The 23729-nt window shown below is 39.2% G+C and overlaps 1 protein-coding gene across 3 annotated transcripts in view; it reads right to left on the bottom strand.

Annotated features, from left to right (window-relative positions):
- SLC22A15 (solute carrier family 22 member 15) overlaps window positions 1-23729 on the bottom strand; it is a 94284-nt gene that overhangs the window by 34038 nt on the left and 36517 nt on the right. For all 3 annotated transcript variants that reach the window (XM_055114412.2, XM_034929877.3, XM_034929873.4), the window contains 5 exons: window positions 16243-16375; window positions 15078-15242; window positions 8667-8796; window positions 4073-4288; window positions 354-494 (listed from right to left, as the gene is read on the bottom strand). In XM_055114412.2, coding sequence (XP_054970387.1) covers window positions 354-494; window positions 4073-4288; window positions 8667-8796; window positions 15078-15242; window positions 16243-16375 — 785 coding nt within the window. The remainder of the gene's footprint in view (window positions 1-353; window positions 495-4072; window positions 4289-8666; window positions 8797-15077; window positions 15243-16242; window positions 16376-23729) is intronic.

The raw sequence follows: 23729 nt of genomic DNA, 5'->3' as shown, positions 1-23729 counted from the left end.
TTTATAGAGTTTCATCTACACAGAACTAATAATCTCATCTCTGGCGACTAACAAATTACATACAGACTACTCACAAACCCTCTGATGGTAATATTCAATACTATCTTGGATTTCGATATTCAATATTGAATTTAAATCTATATAAAAACTCGTAAACATGAAACTCAAGAAATCCTGCACTAAGAAATGAATTCTAACTGTTTTTAGACGGAAAGAAACTCTAATCACCACAGAGCAATCAGCTGATACTGCATACAAAGACAACACCATATAGATACGCATGTGTATCAGAGGGCATATGTGTGTGTGTGCATTCTCTATGGTGCACTTCATATTCATCCACACTTACTCACCATTTTTGGTTAATCAAGTAGATACAGAGAGGGTAAGATGGAATCTCTATGAGGCCAGACAGGGCCAGGTTGGCATAAATACTTCCACCTAGATCACCCGCACTCAGAGTTAGGCCATAATACACCAAGCTGCACACAAACCTGCAATTGGGAGTCAAAGGATCAGGAGGTAAAAGACAAGAAGGACAACAGAAAAGTACATAAGAATTTGCCAGAGGAGATTCAAATATTCGTTCAATATAATTGCTTGATCTGCTGCAAGCAATAAGCTTGTCTCTCCTACTAATTTTTCTATTTTAATCTAAATTTCAACACTAGGAAAAAACAAAAAAATTATGGGGGTTTGGAAATAATTTGAGCTATGTCTATATGTTTTATAAATCAAATGGATGGCCAGCCCCTTAAAGAGGAAAGACATTGCATGTGCTTTCAGCAAGCATTTCTGCAATTAATAGAACACAATGACCCTATTCTTTATTTAAGGCAACAATTTATGGAACACTTGTTATAGATAGTTGTAATATTATTGAAATGATTCTAGAAAAGAACTCCCATGGAGAAAGCCAACAGAAGATGGCCTTAAGAACATGAGCTGAGAAGTGACTGGATCTTCAGTGGGTCACCTGCAGGCCCAAAATGACTGGCACTCCAATCCCCAATGATCCAGACACTTCCCATTGCAGGTTTTAACCCCATCCTGCATTCAGCAGGTGCACATGATACAGACTCCCAGAACAGGAAAGAAAAAGTAAAGGTCACAGCAAAGGCAGGAACTTCTAGGAGGAACAACCGAGGAAGGGTCACTTAAAAAGCCATTAATTTATTTATGTACACCGTTCCTGAAACAAACAGGGAGCTCCTCTTGGGTGGCAGGCATAGTGCTAGGCACCAAGCCTCTCTCCTACAATCCAGGAACTAAAGAGCTGAGGAAGCCAAGTGCCAACCTAAAGATCCAAATCAGGGCTTCCTCAAACACAGTAATGGTGGTAGTAGGAACTTCTATGCCTAGGAAACTGCATTATTAAAATAAAACAAAACAAAATAGAATAGAATGAACAAAAATAAAACCCTGAAACTGGGCTTTACAAAAATATGAATATGTTTGGTAAACCACAAATTTCTATACAAGCAGTAAAACACCGAAGCTTTGTTAAGTTCATCAGGTTTTATGCTTTTGCAACACAGTTTGATCAGTGTTTATTAAGGGGACATTCTCATTTGCTTCCCTTTAGTTTTCCTTACAGAAAGTCTAATGAGCTGTGGCTATAATGAGATCAGTCAGGAAAGGGAAAGTTTTATTTCCATCTCTGCTTAATCTCAGAAGTGGGCCAAGTACCCCAGGCCGTAGTAATGTAAGAAGAGAGAGATGTAAAGAGGAGGGACCCTCAAGCTGGAGTGGTTAGTAGTCCAGCCCTCCCTAGCAAATGAGCCAGAAGTATTATGCATGATTTCTTACTGAGATGAAGTGTTATTCATATACCAAGGACAACGGGCAGGATTGTAGCCAGGACATCACATGTAAGGATGCAAGGTGACACTGCATTGTCTGTTCTCACTGTCTCCCAGGTATCTTGCATGAAAGCAGAAGGCAAAATAAATTTAAATGCATGCAGTTTTCTAAAACGTTTTTAAAATCCCTTACACCTGCAGAAACAGCATTTACATAATGCTGTTTCCCAGTTGGTTTTCTGTGTCTGTTCTGCATTTACAATAGAAATTCCAGCCACACACACACACACACACAGAGACACCCCTATTTAAATCAAGCTGTGACAGTATCAAGTCAGGGCAAGAATAGACAAGCCAGTTCAGGACAATAGTGGAATTTAGTTCCCAGCTGGTGGTGAGAGAGAACGGGGAGAGCATGAAGCATGGAAGGCCCATTGTCCCCAGGGCTGGGCCTCTGCTCTGCAAGTTGCCTTCATCATAGAGTTGGTCATTGGGATCCATAATTACAGCTATTAAAATCATTTCAATCCTCTTTATGTCCCCCAAACAAAATCTAAAATGCTTGCATAATATTTAACAGTATATTTAGAGCATCAAATAACTATTTAAAAAGGCACTATTGTGGAAAATAACCAAAGGAACAGATGTTTAACACAGAGGTATAATTTGAATCCCCAGTTAAGGCTTTCTTGAATGACAGATCCACAGAGAAGATTTTAGAATTTTATAGCATCTTCAAAAAGAACGGCAATATGTGGAGTGACTGTCTCTATTATCACATGTTTTAACATTCTCAGCCTCAGGGAAGAAGTTTATTTGGCTGTGTAAGAAATAAAATGAACAGGGACAGTCTCCCTGGCCCTAAGTCTAGGGTTGGTTTGTTTGTTTATCCATTGAAGGCCAGAACCCAGAAGTTAATATACATGGGGAAAAAAATAAAAATAGTGAATAATCTGCAACAAGTAGGTGGTTCCTCCAAGGCAGAGGTTGACTGACTGTCTATGTGATACGCAAATGTAAAGTTTTATGGAGCCCTAAGTACCTGAACATACTTTGTAAGTATTTGCTTTTGAATAGGTAGAACCTCAAATTAGCAGCTCCTATGTTGTGTTGTCAGGTTTGGCTTTCAACGGTTTTCTTAATCTCCATGCCTCCAAGCCTCAACATTTATTATGCATCTGTGATATTCCTAGTGCTGTGATGGTTCTGTGGGGGAAAGCAGCAGTTGGTTAACATGGCCCCCAACCACACAGGTGGCAGCCACTGCTTGGGTAGAAAAAGAGTAGATGATATAGAAAAATATCTTTGCAGCTTCTTATTCTAAAGCTACTATTCTTTGTAGCTTTATACATAAGATCACTTTCATATAAAATCACTTTCCTTTATCCCTGCATGAAATGTAGGGCTCCATGCAGGCTTCATGGCAAATACATATAAGCCACGGCACAACTGTCCTTTAGGCTAGTAGGTATGATTTTGCCCAGATAACACTTATGGCACATTAGCAGTATGTACAATATCAAAACACATGTGCAATCCACAAATTGTATGCACCCATCCATTTCTCCTCTTTCTACAACTTCATTCTTTAAATGAAACCATCTTGAACCGCTGAATGCAACTTACACTCACGCTGAGAGCATTTTGAAAGGCAGGTGGGAATAAGCTAAATAACCAGAAAAATCAGGTTCAGCAAGTGCTCATCAGTTCAATCACTGATTTACATATGTGGCTTAGGGTTCATCACTTCAAACTCCTGGGGTCCATCTGTACAAGGGATCATATTTAGCCCACCTCAGTGAGTTAGTGAGTGGGAGTGCCACAGAAAATGCAGCATGGAGCACCGCAATCAGAATGTGCTAGCAAACTGCTTGATGCCAGTGCCAAAGGTAAGTATTTTTAAAGTCCTATTTAAAAACTCATCTATTTCTACCATGCTTATTTGCTTTCTTTCCTTTTTTGCAGGGGAAGGGGCAGGAAGGCTTAAATATTTATGATAAATACCTCAAAAGCAAAGATGTGCTTCTGATGTCTACTTACTCAAGCTCAGTGGACCTGCCCATCAGGCACTATCATCTGCTACTTGAGAAAGACGGGGCTGCGCAAGCAGAAAACCAGGCGCTAAGGATCAGGAGACTTGCTGTTGAGAAAACAACCTCAAGCTAACAAAAGAGGTAAAATTCCCTGTACCCTGAAGAAGGAGCAGGATATCAAGAGAACCTCGAGCAACCTTGGTTAAAGAGCAACAGAACACGCCTTAGTATAATTACCAGATGAACATCAGGATCAAAGTGTGTCCTAACAGGACCCGGTAACGAAACAGATCCAGGAAACTTCCAGTCTCCCTGCAGCTCCTGTTGGCTGGGTGTGTTAGTGAGAACGTGCACTTGAGTTTGCGGTTCCTCTTGGCAATGAGGTACAGCGCCTCTTCAGCCTCACTCAGTCGACCCTGGGAGTATAACCAACGAGGTGATTCAGGAATGAATCTGAAAGAGATGTCATTAAAGCCTGTATATTCATATAGGTACACGTGCACAGGAAGGAGACAAATCACCTACTCAGTACGTGGATTCCTGCACCACAAATGGGATTCCATGTTAGACTTAAAGTTTGACTCTCCCAATAACATATGAAAGGGTTACTTTCAACAGCATGCTAACATTAAATGGTAGTCTACTTTATCACTGAAAACCAAGAACATGCTTTACAATTGCAGTTTAAAAAGCAAACAGTATGCATTTATTTTTAAATAAATTTCAATATTTGAATTTTAATATGTTAAATATTAACATATTATTCAGTCTATAGGACTGAATAATGAAAATTCTTCATAAAGCACAGGTCAAAGATATGGCTCTAAATCCTAGCCAAGTGTTGTTTGAAAATACTGTAGAGACAATGGGTTTTTTTAAGTTCTAAAAAAGCCTCACAAAGAAGATAGAAATCTTTATTATCTCATCAGGAAAAAAAAATTTAAACTGAAATATTTTTAACATAGTGACATGTAGGAGGTAGAGATTATCTTAAGACTACACATAAAGATGAAACCAAGTTTACCAAAGCTACTTTTGAGTGTTTACTGCTTCAAAATACTCAAATCACCTGACACACTGGCTTTAATATGTCCTGAGGATACTTCCTGATCCCCCAAGACCTTAAAGAATAGAAGTTATTTCCTGACCAACTTCTAGTTACAAAACAACAGTTATTTTCTAATGTAACTACAAAGTGTTGGACAATTATATTGCCATTGATATATTCAAAGAGTTTCAAAACTTAAATATTATGTATCTTTTTGCCTCTTCCCCATTTTGCCTACACTTTCAGAGGACTTTCCAAAGACAAAACCAAGGCAGGAATATGGAAGCCTTGTTTACAAGACACAAATCAAGGCTGTTTTTTTTTTAATCTAATTTGACATTATCTGCCTAAAATGAAACTTAGATGAATAAAACTGGCTATTTACGGTGCTTTACAGAATTCACTGTGCCTTCTAATAAGGATAGTGAATTAGGAACAAACACTACAGGATTTGGAAACTTAATGGACAGCCAGTCTGTCAACAGCCATTTATTGAGCATTTCAATTTTGTACAGAGTAATGTAATGGTGCTGAAAGGAAAGATGCTGGAAACCAAAAGGCAGGAGTTTTCCCAGGAGCTTTGCTACTGAGGAAAGGAATATTCACGCACAATATTTGACTATCAGCAAAAGCAGGAACAAAGGCCATCTATAACATCCTGAAAAATCCTTCCATTTACTTCTTCATTGCCATTTGATTATTATTACGGACAAACAAATAAATAATCAAGTAAAACATTGTTCTGTTGAAGTTAGGTCTGCAGGTTATGAGTAGGATTTATTGGCCCTATCCACAGGGGCATATAGGAGCTATTATGTAAAACCACTTGATTATGTCTAAATGAAAGAGGACTACTGTGATAAATATTGAGAGAAAATATATGATAATAAAAATTAATTATTTTGGGGAGGATTGGGAGGAATAAAAAAGAAACAACAGAAAATACGTCAAAATATTCACAGTCATTATCTTTGGGTTATATGTCATTTTCTCCTACCCTTAGCCTCTCTGTGTTTTCAAAATTGTTTATAAGCAATAAAAATTACTTTTAAAACTTTATAAATCATTTTAAAGCTGGTATTTGAGAGACACGAAGGCTTTAGAAATTCGGCTGAGTTAATAAAACTATTTCTACCTGGCAAAGGGTTTATCTTGATCATGAAAACTTACGGTCTTATATTTCTTTGCATTTTGAGAGGCCAATAAGCTTGCTTCTAAAGAGGGTCACCTAGTTGCCAGTGGACAGATTTGGAAACAGAGTTCCAACACACGCAGATTATATGTACAAAACAGTAAGACACGTTTTTAAAAGAAAGAGCAGGCCTTTGAACATGCCGTCCTCTACATAGCAGCAGGGTCATCTGTGCCGTGGGCTCCTTTGAAAGCTAAAATGCTAATTTAACAATGTTGCCCAACTCAAAACCGCTCCATGAATATCATTAAAGGTGGCAAATCTTTGTAAATTAAGGGGACCCTGGTTTTCAGAAAAAAAGTAAATCTACTGAAATTGAAGTATTGTGAAAATAAGGAATTTTTAAGCTAGGTAAAAATGTTTCTGGTAAACAAATAAGGTATATAATGTGGCTTCTTATGTTGCTGATTACAAATTCTGAAGGTGATTCCAAATGTTTTTGTGCCAACATTTGTGCAATGTCCAAGGATCTACTGTGTGGAAACCCCTGGCTTTGGTACTGGGGAAAATGTTATCATGGAGCAAAGAGCCTGCTACTGTTGGAGAGCTCTCAGTTTAGAAAGAGAGAACATGGCTCCATTATGAGGCAGAAACATAAGGGCCACTCAAAGGGTATGGGTGAATGCCGTGGAATTCAAAAAAGAAAGACAATGACTTGTAGCTGAAGCTATGATCAGGAAAAGATGGGGTGGACGGCATTTGAGAAAATCAGGACAGTGGTGTACTTATCAAATAAGAAGATCTGGGCAGAAGATTGTTGAAAAAGCAGACACAGCATTGAGTAGCAGCATGGAGCAGAAAAGCATAAGGAACAAGTAGTGCAGTGTGCCTGAACATAGGATGGGAAATTAGGAAAGATAAATGGAGGCTGACTGTGGGAAGCCTTACATTCCAGGCTTAGTGGAGTAAGTAAATATTTAAATCTCATGAGTTCTTTTCTCTCTGCTTTCTATTTTTCACGACCTGAACTCACTTCCCAGTGAGGAGATGTTTCCACCTAGCACTAAACAGTAACTAGTTCAGACTATATATTTAAAAAAAAAAAAAAAAAAAAAAAAAAAAAAAGTAGAACAGCTCAGATCATCCAGTGAAGTGGTGCTACTATTACAGGGGAGATGAGAGCCAGATAAGATGGAGAAGTAGGAAATTTACGAAACGTTTTAAAAGAAAATTTATTTATTCATCAATATTTACACAAATGTTTGTTAATTCTAAGTACTATAGTAGGCACCCATTTATTACTTTCAAAAATTGACAATATACAAGTTAATAAAATCATATTAGTTTCCTCTTCTAATAAAATTATCTCACTCAAATTCATATAACTAAAAATACATTTAATAAATTTTATTTTTAAAATATAGGCTACTTCTACTCTATTCATTTTTGCACTTAACATTCTCTTGCTTTCAAAAATGTATGAAAAATTTCAGTTTAGTCCCCACCAAATCTCAATTTAGACCCCGGATAAAGAGTAAATAAATTAAAGAGCTGTCAGAATTAAAACACTACTACAGGTCTCCTTCACTTTATGGCATAGATGAAGGCAGGAAATACTGGCTGAAAATTTTGTTTATGTCAAAGATTTTGATGACTACCATCAGAGATCTGATATCTCAGGGAAGAAAAGCCTTTCATATACCACTTAAAAAATTCTGCCAGGCGCGGTGGCTCACGCCTGTAATCCCAGCACTTTGGGAGGCTGAGGTGGGCAGATCACCTGAGGTCAGAAGTTCGAGACCAGCCTGACCAACATGGAGAAACCCCGTCTCTACTAAAAATACAAAATCAGCCGGGCGTGGTGGCGCATGCCTGTAATCCCACCTACTTGGGAGGCTGAGGCAGGAGAATCACTTGAACCCAGGAGGCAGAGGTTGCAGAGAGCCGAGATCACACCATTGCACTCCAGCCTGGGCAACAAGGGCGAAACTCTGTCTCAAAAAAAAAAAAAACAAAAAAACAAAAAAAAACTTCTGGGGAAATGGGCTTACTAAGTTGGTGGCCTGCCTTGTAACATCTGTGTGTCTTAGAGGGCCATGGTATGACACCCTTGGGCAGTCATTTATAGAGTCTTTCCCTGACCAGGGAATCATCCTGCCACTGCTATGAGGCCCTGCACTCTAAGGATTTCTCCTCTATCTAAGACTCTTCCAGAGTCAATGTTTAGAGGCCCTGAAATGACACTAATCTGTAGGATGAACAGTTGTCACTACATATCCAATATGAATACACTGTTCTACAAAATCATACCTCAGTCACACACCTAGCACATAATGTGATCCAGTCTGAAGACCTTTAAGGTTGAGGTATTAGGTTAAAAAAGCAATTGGTTGCCTATGCCAACAACGTGAAGGTTACAATGCAGTGTATTGAGAGGTTACTTTAAACAAGGGATACCTGCATTCTGAATTAATTAAGCATCTCTCTTCCCAGGAGCTGCCAAGAATTGGAGCACTTGCAGAATTTAGTTCTTCACCAAAGTCAGTGCAGGCAAGCTCCTGAAAGGGAATAATGCTGCTCATTGACCCACATCCTCTTAAGACATTGCTTTGGCTTTTTAAATTAAAACTCTAAGAGGAAAAACTACTTACAAAGATAAGAGAAAGACCACCGTTCCCTGCAGGTTAACCAGAATGGCTAGGGTCCTCCAGGAGCGGATGAAGTATCCTAACAGGGCATATTGGGCAATGCCAACTGCAAAGAAGAGGCCGCCAATCGATCCTAATTCAGGGAAAAGAGAACTGTCACTGGAGAAAGCACCATCTGCAGCACCATTTCCAACCCCAAGTTACAGAGCCAATTTCTTCCTGGTGAGATGTCAGCCCTATGCTGGCAACTATAAGAGGCACACCAGAAAAGAAAAAAAATCTACACTAAGTTGAACATCAGAGAATGAAAGTATCATAGAGGCCAGAAAAGTAGTGGAAATAAAGGGAAGATAGACAAAAAATACAAACTATATGGGGATATATAAATTTTAAGAATTTGTCTAAATGCTTTCTGCATTGCCTGTTGTACTGACATTTGCCTGAACCTCTGGCTGAGGCTTGGAAATATTTTTGCCATATGGGTAATACGCTTTTTAGGTCATGAGGTTATTGCAATACTAGAAACTTAATCTTTATCACACAGGCTGCCCTTGAAGTTTCTTTCTTTTCTTTTCTTTCCTTCCTTCCCTTTTTTTTTTTTGAGACAGAATCTCGCTCTGTCGCCCAGGCTGGAGTGCAGTGGCAAGATCTTGGCTCACTACAACCTCCACCTCCCAGGCTCCCGGGTTCAAGCAATTCTCTGCCTCAGCCTCCCAAGTAGCTGGGATTACAGGCGCCCGCCACCATGCCTGGCTAATTTTTTTTTTGTATTTTTATTAGAGATGGGGTTTTGCCATCTTGGCCAGGCTAGCCTTTAACTCCTGACCTTGTGATCCACCTGCCTCAGCCTCCCGAAGTGCTGGGATTACAGGCGTGAGCCACCTTGCCCGGCCGAAGTTTCTTAAATCACAACTCATTCTCCCAATTCTCCCTACTGCCTTCTCTACTTAATGTATTACTATATGGTACATGACATTTTGTATTTATTTGTTTCCTGTCTTTCCCAAGTAGAAAATAAGCTCCCTTAAGCATGGATTTTTGTCAGCACGATGATGGAAAAATATCAACCATGGAATTGTAAAGAACCTTACGCTTTTTGAAATAAATATTGAGATGGGTATTAAACCCACAGGCTTGCCCAATATTCTTGCAAATTCTATACCTCTGACACACTTTCTATAACTGCCACTACTGCTATTAGTGGTAGTAATAGCTATTATTTATTAAGCATAATGGTTTCACATACATTGTCCTATGAAGTAAGTACCATTATCAACCATATACTGAAGTGGAAAATAGCTCAGAGCGGTTAAATGAAGCTGCCTAAGGACACAGAACTGTAAGTAGCAGGGCCAGGACTTGTGCCCAGGTTCTGTACCATTCCTCTCTTCTATCTCCCCTCTATGGAAAGGCAATTTCTGTGGGCATTCCACAGTGACAAAACTTTGTTGATCTTGTTACAAAAATAATAATCTTGTAACACATGTGTTTTCTTTGATTCCTATCCATTGCTTATTACTTTATAACAAATAAGTGATGGCTTGTATACTGTTTGACCTAGTGAGGAAAGGGAGAGCTAGAAAGGAAAGCTGATGTGACAGCATGTTCAGAATATGTGGTCCAATGAGTAGTGGGATGAGGACAGTGTGAGTTTCCTGGAAATTTAAGACAGTCAATAGCTACTACAGGTTCACTGCTGTAGATCAAACAGCACCTGGCTTCCAAGAATAAGACTTCTTGTCTATCATTGCTCAGAATAGTCCTGAGCACTCAGTATCCCTTGACAACAATGTAGGCAAAACCAAGAAAGCCCAGAGGAGGGATGGTTTCAGAGGAACCAAGTTCAGATCCTAGTTCTGCTACATACTACTCTGACCTTGGGCAAATCACTAAATGTCCCCGAGCCTCAGTTTTCTTATTGGTGAAACAGAAATAACAGTGTCTACCTCAAAGGGCAGTTTTCATTAGTTTCAGATGAAATAATGCATGTTATACAAATGTTGGATATTGTCCTAATGTAATCTGGATTTAGCCCTTCTATTTATTAACCTCAAAAAAAAAAAAAAAAAAGCCATCTGAAAGCCTCCTGTTGAATCTATCACAGAATATTTGCTACTGGTTCTCCTTCCTAATTCCAAGAATGTCCCACCCACTGTTGGAGAACTGACTTCCCTGACTTCATCTCTGTGGTTCAAATGGGGCCTGCCAAGTATAGTTCCTCTAACTGCAGGGTGACCCCAATCAGCTGAGCCAATCAGAGGCCTTACCCAAGACTTTAAATACTGGACTTGGAGCTGCTGGGCCCTGTCTGTGACTATGCAGAGGAAGCTTCTCAGAGAGGATGGGGAGCTGAAATGAGAAGCATCTGACTTCTGGTTCTGGGCATCTTCAACGCCTGGTTCTTCATGGTCTAGTTATCCTAACCAAATGATTTCCCCTTATATATGAGCTCATTAGAGTTGAGTCTCTGTCACAATCAGTAAGATCTGGCATCAACTGGACATGATGGACAAGAAGAAATGATTCAAAGTTACCTAGTTCGGTGACCTTAAATACTGTGACAACATAGGCAGAAGTCCCAAAAAATAATGTAGCTTTTAGGTGGAAAGAAAGTAATAATTTTTATTTAAGGAGTCAATAAATATTCATTCTAATATCCAGCAAGAAGCTGCACATATATGCCTGTAAATGACAACAGGGAGAAGGCGTAGAGATGAATATAATAAGGCTCTGTGTTACTTGGTTTAAAAAATTAATAAAAAATAAACATTTCAAGTCATCTTTTCTGGAGTATCATAGGTGGCTTTATAACCATGTATATGCCTTTAAGTACTATGCCTATTTTAAAATTTATTCTCTGCTTATTTTTAATTAATTTCAACTTCGCTATTCCTGCTCAGTTTGCACTAGTAAAAGCTAAACTTCAGCAGGTTAGAAAAGAGTATATAGTTATGACTTCATTTTTGTAAATGGTACCAGTAATCCATCTTCAAATACAGACCATGAAGTCTCCTTGAGTTATTTTGCTCTCCCCATCTCTACTGGTCCTTTAGCAAGTCACTTTCCCACCAAAATCCAGCTCAGACACATCCTCTTTCTTCTCCACTGCTTCCATCTTGTCTAACCCACCACTGGTTTCATGTGGCCAACTATAGCAGCCTACTAAATGATCCCTCAATTTCTGTACCTACCAGAGTAATCTTTCTGTATATGAGACCCTATCACTCCTGTATTTAATATGCCCCACTGGCTTCCCACTGTACTTCAAGTAAAAAACAAATTCCTCATTTGGCCCATCACAGGCCCTGTATCATCTGGTCCCTCTCAGTTACTTCACTCTTTCCTTAACTCTCTACCCTGTAGACATGAGAACATTTTCAAAACTTTTCAAAGAAGTTCCTTCCTGCTTCAAGGCCTGGGTCTTTGCCATTCCATCTAGCTAGAATATACTTCTCCCAGAATTTCACAGGCCTGGGTCTTCCTAATCATTCATGTCTTAGATCAAACACCCACATCGAGGTTTTCTCTAACTATCCTATTTAATATAGTTACTCCCCGCAATTACTATCTAGCCCATTACCCTGCTTCATTTTCTTCATTGTACTTCTAATTTTCAGAAATTATCAATTTGTTCCACTTTTCCTAAGTAAAGCATAAGTTCCATGAGAGCAAGAACCTCCCCCAAATCATCCCTGTCTTTTCCACCTTTTTATCTAAAAAAAGCAGTGTCTGGTACATGGCAGAATCCGTTTAATAAATGAATGCTGTGGAACAGACATGCAAAGGAAAAGCTCTGGAAGCATACATAGCAATATGTTAACCATGGTCGTCTCTAGGGGAATAGGACTACATGTATTCTTTAGTTTGATGACGTGTGCATATATTTCTTAATTATTTTCTACAATGAACATGAATTGTTATATGAAGACATTAATATAAGAAAACAAATAATAAATATATTAATATGGAATTTTTCACAGCTTCAGTATTTTTTGTTTTTCACTTATTAATAATTTTCAGCCAATTAGCCAGAAATCCTTTTTGTTAAGTACTACACTGCAAACTGGTCAAAAATGGATGCTTGCAGTTTGTACTTGTGTTTTTTTGGTATATGTTTACATATTGTTTTTTACATATTGCAAATATTATTTTGTAATAAGCATAATTTTTCAAACTAATTTTCATTGCCAAATAATCAGGCTATTTCCAGCAAATCCCCTATTGCTGAACATTTAGGGTTTTCTCTGACTTCTTGCAATTCATAAGCATATTTGAAGCCACAGGTGTAGATAAAATCATTCTGGAAAGAAATCAGCTTGAAAAGAAAGACCAAGGACAAAACCCTGGGGAAGACCTCGGTTCATGAGAGAGGGAAGGAAGCTACTCAAAAAAAGTTCCAGGTGCTATCAGAGCCTTACTTTGTCCTGGGTGCAGGGCTGTGTACTGGTCTTCAGGGAACTCTCATACATGCTCTCAATTTCACATTGAATTTGGCAACCATGTGGTTTCACTGTTACAGTTTTTCTTCCTCTCTCCCTTTTCACTTTGCTACAGAAATTTTGATAGTCTCATCTTAACCCAGCATCAAGGATAAGAATGAGAGGTCAAAACACTCCGAGGGGACTCTTTTCACTGGCTTTAGGCAACTAGCAAGAGAGCAAGAGACCAGGGTTGGTCCTTTCCCCTAACACATGCAATATGACAGGAAAAATACTTAGATAATCTGGCAGGGTGGGAGTGGTATACGTTTTTTATAAAAGAGCATCTTCATGCAACAACTAAAATCAAATATAAATACTATAATGGAGAAATGCTAAGAGGTACAAGAAAAATATGTATTCATGATGCTCTACATGAGCACAATTTTGGACCTCAGGAAAACTGAAATCAAAGGAGAGAGTGCCTTTATCCCTTCCCTGGATACAGGGAGCAGGCATGATCACCATCATTACCAACTTCTTGGAAAGTCCCAGAAAATTGGCCATACTATTCAGAAAAATGACCCTAAAGTCTCAATGCAAATTGAAGACTCAGAGGAAGCTTTTTCACTCATCCCAGCTTAGGACCAGTTCCAAAAAGGCTTTCGAAGTTGCTACAGACAAGGTGAATCCTAAGGCAACACTGTGTGAGACCAGCAGGAAGCCTGTCTGGAGAGGATGGAGCTGGTGTCTCTTCCTCTCCAGCCTAGTTCTAACTGGTCCAACCCTATGGATCCTTCCGCTCAACAGCTGTTTAGTGGAGATGCAAATAGACCACAAGTCTACTTTATTTAGCCTTGTGTCTTCCAGCTCGATACAATAGCCCATACACTTCAAAAACAACACCAGTTAGAAATAACAGGTTGACCAGGCCAGCACTCACATGAGGTGACATGCTGAAGTTCCAAGAGGAGAGTCTTTGGGGAACAGTGGAAGATGACCTGGGTGTCATCAAGACCCAGGTTGCAGTTCTGGCCCTGTCAGTTATCAGCTGCTGAAAACAGGCATGTCACCTCATCTCTCAAAGGCTCAATTTCATCATCCATAAAATGAAGGTAGGAATCCTTAACTTGTAAGCTCCGGGAATATTACAGATGGATGTCAAATGCCTAGCATGGTAGCTGGTACATAAGAGATGGCTGGCACTGTGTATCAGGTTCTAAGAAATGGCCTTCTCATATAGATCCTCCCAAAGACACATTTCCATCAGTCACACGGTCAACCTGTTTCCCATATCCATATAAGAACATCCATGGGAAACATTCAACCATTGTCAAGTGAATGAAAGTAAAAGAAACAAAAAGTTATCATTGCAAACCTAAGTCTATAAAGTCTTAGACACAGTTACTTCTCTTATGACAATATTTGAAATTAAATAACCTTTTAAAATCATTTATTTTACTATCTATGTAGTTCTTGAGAAAATAATGGGATAGTCAAAAATAATTCAGAATATAGTCTCAATTTTGGAAATTAAATATCAATAAAGAAATGCTACAATAGTACTATGTTGACTTGAGAGCAGTAAAAACAAAAAAGGGCTGTGAAACAAAAATTTAATAAACTAGAATAAAAAGGCTGTAAGAAAGGAGTTTCTAGTATTTCCTATGTCTGCACTATTTTTCAGTTTAAGTTGTAAAAATTTGCTAGTGTCCTTCCGAGGAAATCAATACTCTCCACAGTAATCTGTAGGCAGTCCATGAGGCGGATGGCAAGCTCACATGTGAGGCAGGCCCCCAGGAAGACTGTCTACAGAGGAATATTAATAAAATGACTTGTTCAGGGTCACACAGAACCAAATCAGAAAAGCAAATCTAATAGTTGGATAAAGTACCTCAAGTCCAAATGCATTTCCAGACTCTAGGATTAAACTGGGTCCCTATAAGATTTTCTGGAGCTGCTCACCCAGTCCAGAGCTGCATGATTTAAGTAGTACCTGCAAGTGCCCAGTAGGCGGTGCCCACACATTCATTAAGCAAGACAAAGGCCACCAGCGACATCCCTCCATTCATCATGCCCACCAGGAAGCGAGTTACTGCAAAGAACTCATATGAGGGGGAAAATCCATTTGCAATTGCAAATAAGATGTCAAGAGCAAAACCTAGAAAGAGAGAACAATATTCAATAATCCAGAGGCAAAATAGCATTTCATGAAAGTAATAAATTATATTCATTAACTTATAAAATAAATGTTTGTAAACTTAAATTTTCTGAGCTGTTTTTGTGGTTTTTTTGTTGTTGTTGTTGTTGTTTTTTTTTTTTTGAGACGGAGTCTCGCTCTGTCACCCAGGCTGGAGTGCAGTGGCACAATCTCGGCTCACTGCAAGCTCCGCCTCCCGGGTTCACACCAATCTCCTGCCTCAGCCTCCCGGGTAGCTGGGACTACAGGCGCCCGCCACCACGCCTGGTTAATTTTTTTTTGTATTTTTTAGTAGAGACGGGGTTTCACCGTGTTAGCCAGGATGGTCTCAATCTCCTGACCTCGTGATCCACCCACCTCGGCCTCCCAAAGTGCTGGGATTACAGGCGTGAGCCACCGCGCCCAGCCAGCTGTGTGTGTGTTTTTTTTAACAGCTTCTCTTGGAAACTATTTTTTAAAAAAACCATAAGGTTTACTTTATTACATGATTTCTGTCAATCACAGACAGTTTTCAATTATTCACAATAATGCTGGAAAATGAAAAATCCTTGCTCATACTCAGCTTGTCAAGAGCACTATGCCAAGTCCTGTAGAGCTCATTTGAAATGAATCAACACAGAGAGATATAAGGAAATGGGCCTAGTACACTGTCACAGTCTTTTACTTCTCTCCTTAGCAACATGGCATAAACTAAAATTTGGGGGTTGCAGAAAGCACCATCACCTATGAACGGTTTAGAACACAAATATCTGACTTTAACTAGGTGGGCTAGTAACTTAAAAGTGCCTGGCCAGAAGCACTCGAGCTGCAGTTTGGCCTCTTGCCAGGATAATAAAGATCAGTTCTGTGTCCATATGCCAATTCCCAGAGAACCTTAAGGAAATAGTCCCCTTATTATTTCCCTAAGAATCTTAGAGAAATAAGCCCTCTCATCCAGTTTATGAATACTCTAATAGATTACCTGTGAGATAGACTTTTTTCCTTCCAAAGCGATCTGAAAGCTGACCAAAAGAGATAACTCCAACGAATACACCACTGAAGAAAAAAGAGCTTGCTGCACTGACTTTGTAGGATCTGTTGGCAATTAAAAACCACTAGAGGAAGATAAAACAAAAGAGAGACATGTAGGATTCAGTTAGCTATTAAAAAACCAAATGTGCAACAAAAACTTGTACACCAGAACTTCTATACTGCATGATCCACTATTAACCAGAATTCAGTAGAATTTGTCTATCTCAGACAATGTCCAATCAGATTTTATCTTCAGAAACACTAGAAATCACTATTATCATGATGCACTCCCACAGTACTCTATACATATCTTATTACAGAATTGAACACAATGTATAATAGCTAATTACTTATGCATCTATTGACTATGTCCCACATCCTAAGGCTCTGTGTTTCTTGAGAGGAGCCTTGTCCCATTTATTTCCATTCTCTGATACCTAATACACTATATGACATATATGAAGCAATAAATACATGAACTTTTTGTCCAATTGGCTTGTGGGTTTAAAATCTCTTGAGTATTTTCCTCAAAAAGATTAAACACAGAATTACCATATGATCTGGCAATTCCATTTCCAGGCATATACCCAGAAGAACTAAAAGCAGGGACACGAAAAGATATTTGTACATCCATGTTCATAGCACCTGTATTTGCAATAGCTAAAGGTGGAAACAACCTGTGTCTATCGATGGATGAAGGAATAAACACAATGTGGTATACACATACAGTGGAATATTACTCAGCTTTAAGAAGGAATGAGAGAATAGCCAGAGATTTGTTAAAGGATACAAAATTACAGCTAGATAGGAGGAATAAGTTCTAGTATCCATATCACTGTAGGATGACTATAGCTAACAATAATATACAGCTTCAAATAGCTAGAAGGAGGATATCAAATGTTCCCAATACAAATGATAAATATTTGAGATGATAGAAACGCTAATTACCCTGATTTGATCACTATACATTGTATGTATTAAAACATCACCATGTAGCCCATAAATATAATTATGTCAATAAAATTAAAAAAATAAAAAGGAAGAGGCCGAGACGGGCAGATCACAAGGTTAGAAGATCGAGACCATCCTGGCTAACATGGTGAAACCCTGTCTCTACTGAAAAATACAAAAAATTAGCCGGGCGTGGTGGTGGACGCCTGTAGTCCCAGCTACTTGGGAGGCTGAGGCAGGAGAATGGTGTGAACCCGGGAGGCGGAGCTTGCACTGAGCTGAGATTGCGCCACTGCACTCCAGCCTGGGCGACAGAGCGAGACTCCATCTCAAAAATAAAAAATAAAATAAAATAAAATAAAAAGGAAAAAAATTCTGATTCATGCTACAACCTAAACTCTGAAGACATTATACTGTATGAAATAAGCCAGACACAGAAACACAAATATAGCATGATTCTATTTACATGAGGTACCTGGAATAGTCAACTTCATAGAGGCAGAAAATAGAATGGGTGGTTACCAGGCGCCAGAAGGAGAGGGGAACAGGGAATTATTGCATAATGGAACAGAGTTTCAGTTTGGAATGTTGAAAACGTCCTGGAGATGAATAGTGGCAATGGTTACACAACAATTTGAATGTATGCAATGCATCTGAAACTACACACTTAAATGTGAATAAAATGGTAAATTTTATATCATGTATATTTATGACAAAAGAAACTCCTTTAGTATCTTCTACTTTAGGGAAACTTAGGAACTTAAAGAGAAAGCAACCATTCTCTGCTTAAAACACCACTATCTCAAGTCTTGTCTAGTGATGTGTTAAAGATGATATTTGGTTATAAGAATAAAAGTGAACCCATGTCACAGAATAACCTCAGAGAACCAAGAGACCACTCATCCTTCCTCTTCCCGGTCCCCTTCGCTAGAATCAGTGCTGACAAGTGTGTGAAGGGCTCCTCCTCCTCGAGAACTTGCAATAAAGAATCTTCAGTTGCTCTCTCCACTTTTCAGATCACTCCCTTCTGATGCTTCCACAACCAGTCATCATGGCTCAAAGTACATCTGACTTCTCTCCTTCCCTCCTAGTCTTGTAAGACTGGATTGATAAAGGTCTTGACAAGACAGCTTCTGGACATCTCTATGCAAAACCACCCACCAAAAAGACTCAGGAATTGGGAAAAACAGATGAGAATAATGTCCCCTTACTAATGTATGCTTTACTTCTGAATTCCATTCTTCACATGCAATTCTTAACAAGGTAAATTAGCTGGTTTTCCTAGCCCTTCTTGGATTTACTATTTCTTTCTGTCTTTTTTTTTCTTTTCTTTTTTTTTTTTTTTTTTTGGCAGGGTTTCACTCTGTTGCTCAGGCTGGAGTGCTGTGGTGCCATCACAGCTCATTGCAGCCTTGACCCCCCAGCCTCAAACAATCTTCTTGCCTCAGCCTCCCAAGTAGCTGGGACTGGAGGGAGCCACTTTAAATACGTGGTTCAGGGGAGGATTCTGGGCGGAGGTGACATTTGTGACCTGGATGATGACAAGTAACCAACCACAAAAAAACTCTTCGGGGAAAATAATTGCAATGGCCCCAGGTGAAAACACACCAGTGTATCTCTAGTGGAGGTGGTATGAAATTAGGCCAGTGAAGCAGGTGGGCATCAGATCATGCAGGGTTAGGCCACAGTAAGGAGCTGAGAGATTTTATTCTAGTGCAAAGAATGAATATTGAATTACTAGGTTTATGTTTCTAAAGATCACTCTGGCCACTTTATGAGAATGCAATATGATAGGAAAGAGTGGAAGCAGGGGAGTTACAGTAATCATTTAGGAGATAATGATGGCTTGGATGAAGGTGGAAACAGTGGTGATGGAGAGAACTGAACGGACTTGGGATGTATTTTGAAGGCAGGACTGTCAGATGTTGTGATGGAGATGCAGTAGGAGTAGAAACGAATGGAAGAGTCACCTAAATTGTTCATTTTAGCCACTCTCTGGGTGGTTGTGACATTTATCGAGACAGAGAAGGCTGCAAGGGGTGTTAGGTACATGGTGGGAATTCAAGAGTTCTGTGTGAAGAAGCTCAGACAGAGCACGCATATAAAACATCTAAGTAGAGAAGTCAAGCAGGCATTTGGCTGGGAGTCAAGCTCATGGGAGAGGTTATGAAGGTTTATGAAACTACAGATACAGGCTGGGTGCAGTGGCTACGCCTGTATCCCAGCACTTTGGGAAGCTGAGGCCGGTGGATTGCTTGAGCCCAGGAGTTCAAGAGCAGCCTGGGCAACATGGCAAAAACATGTCTATACAAAACACACAAAAATTAGCTGGGTGTGGTGGTGCACACCTGTAGTCCCAGCTACTCTGGAGGCTGAGGTGGCAGAACTGATTGAGCCTGGGAGGTTGGGGCTACAGTGAGCCATTACAGTGAGCCTGGGAGGTTGGGGCTACAGAGTGCCATTGCACTCCAGCCTGGACAACAGAGTGAGACCCTGTCAAAAGAGAGGTGAGAAGAGGGGAGGGGAGGGGAAAGGAGGGGAGGGGAAGGGAGGGAAGAGAGGGATAGAAGAGAAGAGGAGAGAAGAAAAGGAGAGGAGAAAAGAGAGAAAGAAGGAGAGAAAGAGAGAAAGAAAAGAAAAGAAAGAGAAAGAAAGTTTCATATAAAAGACTAAAAGAGCTGCAGCATTTGAAGAAAAAATTTTGTTTTGTAAAAAATTAATTTATTTTGAAACATGGATAGTTCTGTGGTAGAATTTTTGACTCATGAGGAATGCTTACAGTAACATTTTACCAGGTCTAAAAATAAATCAATATGAGACATCAGGTTGTCCTAGAAAAGACAGGACTGTATCTGTCACAGGGAGATCCCTTCTTTTACAATGGCCAATATACACAGCTTAATTGTACTTGTTCTTAATACCTTGAAATTCAAACACTTGCTTTTTTTTAAATTTACGTTCTTGTGTTTGTTTTGGTCTCTTCACGCTTTTAAAATCTGGCCTGCAACTTTAGTCTTCATTAACCTGCACCTTAAGTTTTGCTAGTCTGTTTACATGGCCAAGATATTGATCTTGGCCTGTTTTATTGATTAAACACGAAACTGATCTGTTTTGTGTTTAATCACTAAAAAATGGCTAATTTGAAAACTCCATAATCAACTGTTCTGTTGCCTCATTTGCTGAACTTCTCAAATCCATGGAAAAGGCTACAATACTATCCTTTTAAGTGGATAGCTGTCAACTTTTGTGGCAGTTTTAGGAAGAAGTAGCCCAAGGGATGTTTGAGCAGCAAATTCCAAATTCTGATTCTCAGGTTGCCATTTCCAAGTGTCAAAGTAACTGCTAGTAATTTTTCTTCATGTCAATGCTAGCTGGGCTCATGCATGTCTCTATTACTCTTGGAATACATGCAGGAACTGACAGAAAAATGGAAAGACAGATTTTTCAAAAGCAAATCAGAGAATGTGAAGCTGGAACCCAGATCTCCCTGACAGATCCTAGTGAACTGGGGATGGTTGACACAGGGATGCCAACTCACAGATTCAGAACAATGGGTTGACAACCAGCCCTCCGCATCCTTCATCTCCCAACATGTGAGATATTGGTTTAAATGTTTTGTTTTGCCCAATTTTAAAACTTTTCAAGTATTGTTGATATACGTATCGCATACCTACTATGTGATCTAAGGAGTTTTACTTTGTCAAAGCCCAGAGAAGATACACTAGGATATTGATCCCTATAGTATTTGAGAAAATGTATTGGCGTAATCTATACTTAAAGTTTTGGAAGGAGCTCACTCAGCAGACTAGACTCAATTGCTAGCTCATTTTCTTCCCCCTTTGGTCAATACTTAGTACTAGGATAAAACCCAAACCAGGATATTACCAGGTCATTTTAAGTTAAACTATAATAAACCTAAATATGATAAGTGTGGCTCTCAAGAAATGTGTTTTTATGAGTCTTTAGATTTTAAAAATCACTAATTTATAAGTCATTCAAACGCTGTTGAGTAGAGATTATTAAGGTGATGAATTTCGTATTATCTTTTGTTAATAATAGGCCAAATTCTAAAGCCACAGAATGAATGTTCTTTTTATGTTAAGGTACTTCAAATTGAAAAATCATTTGCAAATTGAAAAAGCAGGAAATCTACGTTTCTTTTCCCATATATTAATAGAAAAGGAAGACTATAAAGACAAAATATTTTCAGTCTCTCAGGCTGACTTACATCTGTTTTATAACCAGCATCTGTATTTTTGTTCTTATACACTAAATTGAGTTGAGCATTCAATATACTCTATTTTCAAAAAGGATTTGAGGGGCACAGCACTAAAAGCACTCATATAATCATTCACTGATCTAAAGAAAGTGGACCTGAGAGAAAATCAGGCACAACTGGGGGCAGAACCAATAGCAGGTGCCTCTAACATAAAAGATGAAAGGAACATAAATATGGCAAATACAGGTGTGAGCACAGAGCCAGGGCTATGCAGTGCCTTCCAGTTCCTAAAGAGGAAAAAAGCTAGGTGAACAGAAGTGAAGGGGGTTGAGACAGAGACACTCTTGGCTGGGTACTAATGAAACATTGGTGGTTTCTTTTATTGATATTTATATTCTTACTGCTTAGATGCTGAGAATAAATGGCATGTCCTGATAAGGGATAAAGTACTGGCGTACATCAAGAAAAGTTGCTTTAGCTGCAATACAGAGAACAGAATGGAGGTAGCAAGCATGGGAGCGGGAAGATCCATCAAAGGCCATTACAACCATGCAGGCCAGAACTGGAGACTTCCAGAAGAGAAAGGATTGATGCTGGATATAGATGCCTGGAGTTCAGAGGTGAGATCTGGGGTGAGTCATCCATGAACAGGTATTATTTGAAGCCACCAGGATGGATTAGGCCAACCACAGACTGAGTGGAGCTTGAAGATAAGTTTTAAAGGAAGCAACCAAATGTATCTTTAGCATCTCTCTTAAAATCATAAAACCTTAAGCTTTATGGACATGTCACAAATCAAATAAATCATTTTCCTGAAATACAAATATAATCTGAAAAAACAAAATATTGCTTTAAAATGGACCACATGCTTATGTAATCCCCAAAACAAAATTAACATCTGAGTAATGAAACAATGTATATCAAAGATATGTCAAAGAGGAACGCTGCCATATCTTATAACCAGATCATAACCAACGAACTTTCACGTAATACTCTCCCCTCATCCCCAAGAGCCAGCCTTTGGTATGTAAATTACAATATGTTGGCTAAGACTTTCTATTTTTTCACCCTCAGCATGTGTTCCATTCAGGAAGCTATGGAAAAAGTCAACTGAGTACTAGAAGGAATACTAGAAATAAGGGGTCCTTTTGACTTAGACAGGGTAACAGAATCAGATGTCACTAAAAAGGAGCGGGAAGGAAGAAAAGGAAGGTTGCATGTCAAGCATGAAGTGAGGGTTATGGCCTGTGTGCTTGGGGAACAACAGGGAGAAGGCTGGGGATGAGGGAGAAGAGAATATAGACGCCCCTCGACTTACGACTGGGCTGCCCCCCACCCATGGTAAGCTGAAAATATGGTAAGTTGAAAATGCATTTAATGCACCTAACCTACCGAACATCATACCTCATAGCCTACATTAAATGTGCTCCAAACACATTATCCTGCAGTTGGACCAAGTCATCTAACACAAAGCTGACTTTATAATAAAGTGTGGACTAACTCATGTAATTTACTGAATACAGGAGAGCACTGTAGAGAATAATATCACTTGTTTGCCCTCAAGGTCACATGGCTGACTGGGAGCTGCTGCTGATGGGGAGCTGCCCAGCATCATGAAAGAGGATCCTTCCACACTTACTACTAGCCCAGGAAATGATCAAAATTCAAAATTGGAAGTACGGTTTCCACTGAATACTTTTCACTTTTGCACCATCATAAAGTCAACAAATCATGTCGAGCCATCCTAAGTTGAGGACCACCTATAATGTGTTTTAAAATCAACTTCCAAAGTGGTTATTTTCATATTTGGCTGATCTTTTGTTTCAGGGTGTATCTTACTCCACAGTGTGTGTTTTAAATACAAATACCTAATAAATTTCCATTTTTTAATTGACTTGTATCATTTACACTTACTGTCTATCTGACATCCTGGTGTACCCATATGACACAAACAAGCCATCTTCAGGTTTCTTTCTTTTCCTTCCTCCACCGAATAGCCCTGTGCTGTTATTATTATCCTTCCCTACTGTATTAGAGCACAGAGATCAGGAGATATTTCTTTTTTTTCTTTTTAAGAGACAGGGTCTTATTTTGTTGCCCAGGCTAATCCATGAACTAGGAGATATTTCTTAAGTTGATCATGAATATTAGGAAGACCAAAGAGCAAGAAGGACCTCTGTCATACTGACTCCAAGAACTGAGACACATATCCAGCCTCTACTCTGAGCAACTTCTCCTTGGCTCTGCAAATGTGATAAATTTGTCTG

This window comes from Pan paniscus, chromosome 1, assembly GCF_029289425.2.
Source record: "Pan paniscus chromosome 1, NHGRI_mPanPan1-v2.0_pri, whole genome shotgun sequence".
NCBI classification, from domain to species: domain Eukaryota; kingdom Metazoa; phylum Chordata; class Mammalia; order Primates; family Hominidae; genus Pan; species Pan paniscus.
Note: the sequence above shows the minus strand (reverse complement) of the source record. Positions and strands in the feature narration are given on the sequence as shown.